At 43.5% G+C, this 10,978-nt stretch overlaps 1 protein-coding gene across 2 annotated transcripts; it reads right to left on the reverse strand.

Annotated features, from left to right (window-relative positions):
- Window positions 1–877: 877 nt before the first annotated feature.
- Window positions 878–10,868, reverse strand: prrt1 (proline-rich transmembrane protein 1). 2 transcript variants are annotated; one of them, XM_040188266.2, is made up of 5 exons: window positions 10,729–10,868; window positions 10,532–10,605; window positions 7,654–7,991; window positions 5,355–5,546; window positions 878–3,811 (listed from the first exon to the last, which is right to left on the reverse strand). In XM_040188266.2, the coding sequence occupies exons 2-5, from the start codon at window positions 10,548–10,550 to the stop codon at window positions 3,635–3,637; spliced, it is 726 nt and encodes a 241-aa protein (XP_040044200.1). In that variant the 5' UTR covers window positions 10,551–10,605; window positions 10,729–10,868; the 3' UTR covers window positions 878–3,634. The 2 variants fall into 2 exon arrangements, with proteins under 2 accessions (XP_040044200.1, XP_040044201.1); XM_040188267.2 differs by having other exon boundaries at window positions 10,532–10,854.
- Window positions 10,869–10,978: the final 110 nt, after the last annotated feature.

Below are 10,978 nucleotides of genomic sequence, written 5' to 3' on the forward strand. Positions count from 1 at the left end.
GCTGATTGCCAACAGGGTCAAGCATATCAACTAAATAAGTGATCATATGTCATATGTTCTCAACAAGAGCAAAGCGCAGGACAATAAAGATGAATGAGGAAGTAACATGACATGACAGCTGTTATTACGGTCCAATTTGAAATGTCTGGTGCAGTTGTTGCAGCACCCTGAAATGTAGGGTTTAGTACATTCGAGCTGCTAAAAGACCTTTTCATCCTCATATGAGCCAAATAGAGGCGATGCAAGAAAACAACAGCCAATAAGCAAACATAAGCAAGCTAACACGTTGACATTAAGCAGGTAAGTTTACCATGATAGTGTTGCGTGTTAGCATGCAAATATTTGTCAATTAGCCTTTAGGGATGTCATTTGGTTTGCAGGTATTCAGTCAACACCCAAATCGTTTTGTAAAATTGATAATTGAATGATTCATCCTGAAGGGATGCGAATGTCTGGAACAAATCTTTTGGCAATCCATCCAATCTAAAGCACTATAATAGAAAGTAAGGTGGTCGCTATTTATTTGGATTCATCTTTTGGGGATCATGAATTTCTGTACAAAATCTAATGACAATCAATCCAAGAGTTGATATAATTTACACAACATGACAGGTTTTCTACCAATTTGCATACTTGGTACAGATGCGGTGACAAGGAGAACAAACAGCTGTACAAACACTGTGTGATGGAACAGAAGATAGTGAGAGATACTGTAGTTCATGTTCTGACAGAGGAAAGAAAAAGAGACAGAGAGGGAGAAAACCGGGGCAACCGGCCTATAAATAGCACCTTAGTGATGAGGGGAGAGAGGAAAGGCCACAGAGACGCAGAGAGGAGAAAATCACACTCGAAGAACGAGCCACCGTCTCTATCAATGTTTCGTTCACATCCGCAAAAATGATTTTTTTTTTATTCGTTACTCAAACAACTGAAGTCAGAAACAACCAACGCGTGTGCAACACAGCCATGAACATCATTGTAATAGTAAACCCCAAGAGAACCACACGTACACAGCTCATTTCTGCCTCTTTGCAACAAGCAACCCGTCGCATTTACAAGCTCAAAAACAAAAAACTGAAAATAAGAAAACAAAAAACGCATCTTTCAGCAATGTAAGAACACGGTCATGTTGCTGAGCCCCATCAGAAAGCAAACAGGGAAATGAAGCCACGCTGCATGAACTAACCTTAGATATGCTAGTGACTCTATTTGTTAGACACACACACACACACACACACACACACACACACACACACACACCGCCAGAGCCTTGTGTACAATTATAACACTACACAATACTGTGCTTCACTCTTTTAACACTGAAATATCCCACAGTCACTCATATAAGGACGGGGCTTGCATCTGTCAAATGGGTTTAAGTGAAAGAAATTTTGTGCCCCTATTCAACAACATTTCTTACTCGATACCGGGACAATGCACATGAAGCGACAGCGAGGGGCTACTTAGCTTAGCTTAGCTTAGCAACAGCAGGGAAAAGCTAGTCTGGCTGTATCCAATTGTAATCTTGGTAGGACCTCTAAAGCTCACTGGTTAATGTTTTCTATCTCTAAAACAAGCTGATGGAGCTGGCAGCTATATTCTTGTTTTTTAATCCCCCTACAAAGCAAGTATGATTTTGTCCCATTAAGTAGAACAGACTCATTAACGAGAGCCATTTTGTCAAATTTCAATGTTTAAAATACATATTTAAGTGGGGAAATTGATCATTGAGTAAAATAAAAATGAAGAATTGCTTTTAAACATGTCTAAACGTGTCATGAAAATAACAAAATAATTTTTTTACTAAGTTGGCTTTTAGGAACAGATTTTAGTGAAGATTTGTGCACGGATGTACTTATTATTACGCGAGTGAAAATCAAGTGCAATGCAGTTGGCAGTAATAAAAACAATAATAATATATAAACAACAGAATATACTGTAGTTATACTCTCTCTCTTGTTGTTCATTATTAACAAACATTATTCTTTAATATCTCTGTATAACTCTTTTAAAAATAGCATCATCATCCAATATAGGAGAGGGGGTCAGAAGAGAAATGTTGATAGGTCCAATAACTCATGTGAACAGGAGAAAGACAAAAAGAGAAAAGAGGAAACAGAGAAAAGATTGATCATTGAGCAGAAAGTGCTACAATACAGTATAGGCATTAATATTTTCCCTCTCCCCCATTGGAAACATTCATTTTCAGCTCCTCCCGTGAACCTCATGTAACAGTTCATACAGTACCGTTGACTTACAGCTTTGTTGGCTCTTATAAACAGCAGCACTGCTGCTACATTAAGGAGACCATACTCACATGAAACCCCGGCTCATCGTGTTACAACAGTGAAACATCGTCATAGGAGCTCACAGTCGCACATCTAACTGTGGCCCCCGACACTAACTTCAATATTTTAGACGGATGGAAACAAACTGAGGATGACATGCAGGGCGATGCTGCCTCATGGGTCTAACGTTGCACTAGAGTTTCACACACAGTGTCTGGGAGATCAAATAGCTAAGATGTGCAACACAAAATAGGCCAATACGCTCCTAAAATATTGCATAAAAGCATATTTGCAAACATAAGATTCAAATACTATATAATAATCAGCAAAATTGTCTCATTTTTTTTTATGGATGGTAACTTGCTTGAGAAAAAAACAAAACTACCACACGCTTGTAGACATTTCAGGAAATATTTGCACCAACAGCTGGGTGACAAGCTATTAATGCACTAAACGCCCCATTAGCTTAAATTTATACTTATCATGCTCTATATCAACTATGAAGGTAAGCAGCTGCATTGTCTCGTCTTGTTACTGCGGAGTGCATCAGATATCAAACTTAAGCCAATTCAAAAGTGTCAGATAGCTGCAATAAACGATATACTGTAAATTATAGCAGACAAAGTCAATGCATGGGTAGATATTGAATGAATTCATAAATAACAAACATATAATTAATTATCATCTTATCCAGCTAAAATATCCATCAAAAAACAATATTGGATAAATACTCTGTTTGGTTACATTAGACAGTCAGTCTCCATGACTGATGGTGTTTTAAATGTGTATTGTTCACCCCCATTAACACTTTTAATCAGTTTGACAATCTGTCAGCTGTATTCTGTTTCATCATTGCACTTTTCCTTCGTTTTAAAGAATAAAACAGGTCAACTGCATTTTTTTTTAACTTGTAACACTAAAATGTGCATTTAAATATCCTAAAAACAAACTGCATGGACCCATTCAGTAGATTTAGTTTCTAGAATATTTAACACATGACCTATGAATTAATCAACGTCAAATGAATTGTTAACACAAGCTGCTTCTCATGCAGCTCTTTTCTGAGTGTAAATATTAAGCGTTTGCTTCATTTGACAGCGCTTGTATTTGGCATTTGATCATCAGCTGTGAATTGGTGGCTTTTGGTCGTCGTTTTATGTGATTCATGGTAGCGGGTATGGTCAGAGCTGTGTGTGTGTGTGTGTGTGTGTGTGTGTGTGTGTGTGCAGCTGTACACAATAGGGCCAACAATGCAGTAGCAGTTTGTGTACGTTCTCAGTGCTCCTCCTTCCTCCATATATGCTAACATATGCCATGTATTCCCATCTGTCTGACGCTGTGTGGAGTTACGGTTCCCAGTCGTCGTCGTGGTGCTGCGAGGCGATGATGACCACCACGGTGAGGATGGTGCACAGCACAATGGAGGCAATGCCGACCGCCAGGCTGATGAAGGAGAAGTTGCGTGCCTCGCGGGAGGCTATCTCCGCCGTCACCATGTCCCCCCTGGCTATCGCCGTGCGCACCTAAGTGATGGAGGAGGGAAGGGGATGGATGTGTGGGAGGGTGGAGAAATTGGAAAATAGGTTATGTAACAGGAAGATGCAAGAGTGGGAGCAGGGGGGAGTCTGAAACACCATGCATGGATCAATTTCACCGCAGCACAGCCTGAATGTGCGGGAAGAGGCCGGTGCACGCTACATTAACACACCATAACAACATATACAGCTCAGACCAGTGGGTCCGTGCCATGTCAGCTCAGTTTAACTCAAAGCCAGCTCAGCAGGCCCAGAGGAAAAAATCCATTCTATCCCGTGGCACTGACAATGGGGCAGTTACGTAATGTGGTGTGCTGCGTGCGTGTCGGTCGGGGCAGTCTGCCATCACAGAGGCAAACAACAGGCATCATGGAGGTATGAGAGCCGCCACACTTCACTTCACTTCACTCTCAACTTGGGAGCAGCAGCTGTAATGGTGGCGCAGCGCCCCGCAATGTATCGTCTTGAAACGTTTAGGTTGCCAGATTCCTGTTGCCGTTTCCCGATTCTGCATAATTCAAAAGTATCAAATAGCGCCAACTACAGGAGACCTCAGAGTCTCATTTCTTCAGTCTGAGCTAAACTTTTAAACCCAAGCAGCCGCTACAAACTACAGGCTTAATTTTCACACAGAACATACATTTGGTCTGAACATTCACAAGAATATGGTCACTATGTGTACGATGGGCAAAAACGCATCCATGTGTAGCTCCTCTGTCAGAGTCTCGCTATCATGAAAACAAGCTCACGTGCTCTAGCAGCCTCACTGTTTGCCATGTTCAGCGTATTAACACGCTCACCTTCGCATGATATCAATCAGCACAAAGTGCAGCAAAGACTGATTGGAATATCTTTCGTCTTGTGCATGTTTGGGTAAATAGATGGATCTTTTGAGGTGGACATGATTGCGTCATCCAATTGTTTTTAGCGATCCGTTCCGAGATTGTCAAAACATTTGACTGAAAAGCATTGCCTGGAGTCATGTGTAATGGAAAAAATTGTGTAACTCTTCAAAAAGGTTTCACTGAATGAACAAGGTTATAAATTGCAGATGCTGGGATGGTGTAGCCATGAAAAATAATTGAGCTGGAGTGTCTCACTGATAAGGTGCCAGTCTCCTGGCTGTAGAGACACAACAAGTGGGTTTGGACCCGGCCCTGTTATGGGAGGAGGACGGTTCTTGGCAGTTTACTGAGCACGTAGCTGTTGTGACCTTTTTTCCCGTGCAAGGAAATAAACGGCGAAAGACATATTCGACTCAGAGCCTTATTCTTTTTTACTGATTGTCTGTGCAAAATCTTCCACAACACATGTCCTCGATTTGGGAGATTAGCCCTAAAAACATCTTAAAGCCACAAAAAAGTGTTTGATATGTCAGATGGTTTAACATACAATTATTTCTTAAAGGCATGTACTTTCCTGGAAATTACATGTAGGTTAAAATAATCGGAAGATGGGTTTACAATCGTCTCGCTGGTCAAGGCGACATTACGTTAATACAACTCTAAAGATATGATGAAGGAGCATTAACCTGCACTGCTTTGATGATCGCAATGATGCCCGTTGGCCAGAAGCAGCAGACGGTGGTGAGCACGGCGATGGGCAGGTAGTCGTGTGGCGGTCGACGGTCCATTAAGGTGATGCTCGGTGGCATTTGCATGGGGTGAATCTGGCCCGGTGGGATCCCTGGATGGCCTCCTCCGGCCGGCATGTAGGGTTGTCCCTGAACAGAGAGAGGGGGGGGGGGGGGGGGCAGTGAGTAAGTACTGGGGCCTTTTTAAAACACTAAAGCAGCTTACAAAACACTTTCCACTCAAAAGGACACATGAACAAGGTGACGGTGAAGAGGAGGACAGCTGCATGTGCACAGTTCCTGTCGCTTGCATTAAGGAGTCGTGCATGTCGGAGTTTTATCAACAGCCGGAACCGTCTGAGGCCTCAGAATTCATTTGTAGGAACCAGCCTGCAAGACGGTACTGTGCAGATTTAGCTTGTGGTAGCATTTTCCCAAATCCTCATCTAGTACTGTACAAAAGAACATGTGCACATAAATTATACTGCTGGGGATTAAAAATATTAATTTTTATCAGAAGCAACTGGCGAGAAGGAGGAGATTAAACCCAAGCTCTTGTTTTCAATTCAGCGCATGGTGAGACTTGTGGAAGCACAGAAGCACTGTTGGTGGTTTGATGAGCAACAGTCACATTTTGGGGCCTCAGTTTCACAACTATCAGTTTACTTTTTGGGACGGTGTGAATGGTTTAATCTACTAAGTAAACATGTGGAGCTATATTATAAAATGTTTTACATGTATTCTTGAAAAGGGAAGAAATAAAAGGCACAAAGCAGTTGATGATGTTGAGCTCTGGTTCACAAGCAGCATTGCTTTCTCACATCACCTCGTCTCAGGTTGCTTGTTTCAAAGAACCAAGAGCAGTTCAGCCTAAGAGTGACATTCGATTCTCAAGTCATTTTTCCATGGTTGTTTGGGGAATTTGATGATTTTAATTTGAAAGCCAACAGCGGACAGCGGTCGGAAATGAAGGGAGTGAGATAGATGACGTGCAACAAAAGGTGTGAGTTGGGGATTTGGTTCTCTCTAAAAGAGATCAAATCAACAGGCAGAGGGGTTGAAACATGTATATGTCCATCTTAACTACACCTGGAAGGAAATATTACAGTACGTTTCCCACATTAATGCCCGGAAGAATGTAGCAATACAATTTTGAGACACCCGTAAAAGAGACCATGACATTTCTTAACCCTGACCATTGCATCATTGCAGCGGCTCGCGTCCTCTTCAAAGCCCTGGGTTTTGCCCTGGAAAAGGGTCCCCCTACTATTGTCATTGTATATTACACGCTATGCACCAAGGCACCGCATGTGGCTGCAATTGAATCCTTTTTAAAGTTGTATCTTGTGTCTTTCATAAAATCAGCCTTAACTGCTGACACAATAAAGCCCCACAGTGACCCCATCAAAAAGCCCCGGTTTCAAGGAAATTCCTTCATACAGGCTGAGCTCAATTATTGGAGATGATCGAACAATATCTGCATTTTACCACATTAGAAAAAACTTCTCAGTTATTATTATAAGGAAACCAGGAACAAGTAAGAGTTGAGGTAACACAGCATCTACTATCCGTTAGGACAACGTTAACTTGACATTATATGACAGGAATTCCGTTCTCTCTCACACGAGGCACGTTGTGTTCCGGGTCATCTGATAATCAAGATCTTTGCACTGTCTACATACCAACACATGGGCTTTGCCCAGAATTCCCCCCAAATGCATCTATGTGCCTAAAATACAAAATGTGGGAATGAACATGTACGCACCTGGATTGTAATTTATTGTATAAACCTGTATTCCAAAAACATGTTTGAAAATGTTTTCCTGCTTTCCTCATTATCTGCACCCGTAAACAACTCAAGCTAAAAAAATAAATATATATATCTGCGGTAAGAATAATGTGTGCGTGAGACGGAAACACAGAGGGGTACATTTTCATCCGCGTCTCTCTGTGGCGCTGCAATGGGACATCGGGCACAGCGCGCGCACAACCACACGGTGTATATTCCTGCTCTGAAGATCCACACCTGTCAGTGGCCTTGATCCGTGACTTTGAACGTGTCTCAATGCGTCTCCTGCTTGCAAGTATTATTTAATAAAGGTTTAATTATTTTACACCGGTGTCAAGTAAGAATTTATCCACCATCCGCGATATGGGGAGGAATGAAAAGAAATTCATAATGAACAGAATAATTTAGCCGAAGGCTGATGTGAAACCTGTGAAATCTTGAATAGCACTCTCAAGGTCTCTGCCTCACCGATGCCATGGGGTAGACGGGTACATAGGCGGTGCAGGGCTGGAGCTGAAGCGGGTAGCCCGGGTGGAGGTATCCTACAGGGGCGTGAGACATGGCCCCTCCCGGGGCCTGGGTCTGGACCGCGTAGCCCTGCGGGGCCCCCTGAGGAGTCATTGGGCCGCAGTGGAACTGGGTTTCTTGGAGATACCCGTCGGAGCCCGGAGGAGGGGGCGGGGGAGGGTAGTTGGGCTGGTTGCCCGGTGCCGCTTGCATGCCGGGGTGTTGGGGTGCGTTTGGGTCTTGCGGGCCGGAGAGGTACGGAGGAGGCTGCATGGTCTGACGGCCAGCGTCATCGAGACCTGAGCGATGAAGGAAGAAAAAAAACAGCAGTTAGGAGAGAAAATGCAAATAGAAAAGTCGGAGGAAGAAGAATAAGAGAAACAGATGAAGCGAGTGGACGTTATCTAACTCAAGCACCGTTACACAGCGGTCTGCATGTGTAATATTTCCTATCTCCCTGTTGTGGAGGACGAGAAACAACACCGCAGACCACAGCTCAGCAAGACTTCAAACAGAATGCAAAAAACTGAAATGCTGTGTAATCTGTGTGCTAATGATGACAGTGATTGACATTTCCACCTGCAGAGAAGAAAGGCCTTCCCCCTCGTGACATTTCTGAAATGTAAAACTTCATCTGACGGTCCGTCTGTCTGATGCATCCTCCATCTTTTGAACACCCCATGCCCACACGCCTGCTCCCCTCGTGTTTGTTTAGCATTGAAAATGACTGACGGGGCGTTGTGTTTTCCCAGCAGGTAAGTGGAGTGATGTGCGGTGATGCACTTTGACGGGACACGAGGCGGGAGGAGGGAGGGAAGATGGATGCAGACGAAGAAAACATTCAATGGGACAAAGGAAGGAGAGCAGGAGGATGTTGGAGAGCACAGCAGCTGAGTGATGGGGGGTGACGACTTGTGCTCGGGGACCGGCTTTACATAACCGTCTCCGACTCACGAGCAGGAAGTGGACCAGAAACAGACAAGAGGGGAAAGGAGCGAGCGAGAGGGAAGGGACACCTTTGGAAGGGCACGAGGCGACGAGCAGATTGGCCAACATGAGAAACAAAACGCATGTTGGCGTCTCAATCCAGAGTGGAACATAAGGAAGCCGCTGGAGAGTGGTGGCGTTTCAGTTATAAAATATGTGACACGAGGGAGTAAAATGTCAGAAACATTGGCTTTAAGCAACACCCGTGGTGCACATCCAGCAGGTATTTTCTGTAAAAACAAATAATTCATAAAAAGGCCAGTTTGTAGTTTTATTAGCTGCCAAAATGAGGATTGATGGATGAAGGCCATCAGTATTAACAAACAGAAATCCAGAGCCGTTATTCAAAGTGTACTCATATATACGTTTTTAGAGGTAATCTAACATTTGCTTTTTGCTCCTCACCTTTTAAGACGAAAACAGCAGGTTTATGAACAATAATTTCATTATCAAAGACTATTATGTAGTTCCATCAGCACTGAACTGACCGTCCGAAACAATAAATGTGAGCAGTTTCCCTCCGTCTATAACTTGTGTAACAGGGTCCAGGTGAGGAAATGAGTAGTCACCAGTCAATCTCTCAGATTTTTATTTTTTAGATTCAACTTTATTGTCATTGCAGAGTACAAGTACTGAGGCGACGAAATGCAGCATCAAACAGACAATATGGTGCTTTGAGAAAGTGTCACGAAAACTGCAAGAGATCCTCGAGCATGAAGCCACAGAGCCAAAATGTTATGCAGTTTGGCGTAGCAGTGTGTGCAAGAAGACTATGTGGACACAGAGATACACGGGTATACTTTACTCAGGAGACACTGGCACCCAGGAAGCAGGAACAGCACGCGATGTTACCGGGTGTAAATTAACCCCAGGTTAGATGGCACCAGCAGGGGAAACCATGACAACTGAGAGAATATTATTAAACATGCACAATAATGAGCTTTATTGAATTCCAAATGGACCAACAGCATTCCTCAATCATCCGTGAGGTATCATACTCCATCATTTTATTTGGAAGACCGTGCTCTGAATCCTCATAAATAACATTTTACTGAGGCCCAGCTGTTGTTCTTTTAATAGCATCGATAATGAATTCCTCATGTTTGATGAAAGCGCGAGGTGTTCAGCCCAATCTGCACTGTCCTCAGTGTGCACTTTACATTATTACCAATGGGAACTTTATGCGTCTCAGTGTGACCTTTATTCTTTACGGTGAAGCCGCTGTTTGGGCTCCATTGGGCGTTTTAACGTCCTGTAGCAATGGACGAAAGAAACACAACATTGCATTAGTTTTAGTCGCCCTCCACACGTTTAGGATTATTATTATTATTTTTCGGGGCTGATGAACACGCGCCAGCGGAGGTGTGCACGCGCAGAGGACACCCACACGCATGTCCACGTGAGAGGCCTTTCTCCAATGATGATAACGAGACACGGGGGGACGGGAGACATATCAAGAACCCCTCTAATGGATTTGTAAGGTCGCTGGCTATGTGCATATTATTGAAAGTGATTGTTTTTAAATAAAAAAAATAAACTTACAAATATAATCAAGTGAAGTCTAACAATGGAACTTTAAACTATGGATTAAAATAAAAGGCCCCGTGATGCTGCACCCACACAGCGGTGCAGCATCCTATAGACACAGATAAATAACAGATCGATGTATTGACAACAGGGGGAGCTGGGAAAAGGACCCAGTCAGCCCGACGCATCCGCGGACCAAATACAGCGATGTCCGCTTAAAAAAAGAAAGACCCAATTGTTAAATCTCAATGGTGACGAGTGCCTCAATTAGGTGTCCAATTCGGCTTCACGTGACGCCACATTCAACACAATTTAAATGCCTCACCGTGTTTTTCCGACGACATGCCTTCCGAGCTTCTGTCCTCCTTCCTGTGGTGTATTTTTACTCCCAAGCTGATGCTGGGAAAAAAAAAAAGAAATCACTCCTTTCGTGCGCGATGATGCAGACTTTTAGTCCAAACAAGCCATCCTCAAGATGTCTTCATCTTTATCAAAAAATAAAAAAAATAAAAAAACACCCACTGGTTTTATTGCAATACTGATTTCAAGTGTTTCCTCCGCAGCGGTCGGTGTTCCTCGGTCCTCTTTCTCCGTGCCGCTGCTCCTCTGACGGGCGCTTCTCCGGTAACGCGTCGCCGTACATTGAATTAATCACACAAAGCGCTCGTTGTCTTAAAGTGACAGGCCGGACTGTGGGAGCCGCGCGCGCTGTGCGCGTCCCGTTGCAGCGCGACACAGAGACGCACAAATTATTCTTACGCGGCGGATATTT

Source organism: Gasterosteus aculeatus, chromosome 10 (genome assembly GCF_964276395.1).
Source record: "Gasterosteus aculeatus chromosome 10, fGasAcu3.hap1.1, whole genome shotgun sequence".
Classification (NCBI taxonomy): Eukaryota; Metazoa; Chordata; class Actinopteri; order Perciformes; family Gasterosteidae; genus Gasterosteus; species Gasterosteus aculeatus.

Bases quoted from the DNA above. Each gene is read 5' to 3' on its own strand.
- prrt1 (XM_040188266.2), bottom strand. The intron at 5,547-7,653 runs GTGAGGCAGAGA...CTCTCTGTTCAG, and splicing joins CCGTCTACCCCATGGCATCG to GGACAACCCTACATGCCGGC. The intron at 3,812-5,354 runs GTTAATGCTCCT...TCCATCACTTAG, and splicing joins CGATCATCAAAGCAGTGCAG to GTGCGCACGGCGATAGCCAG.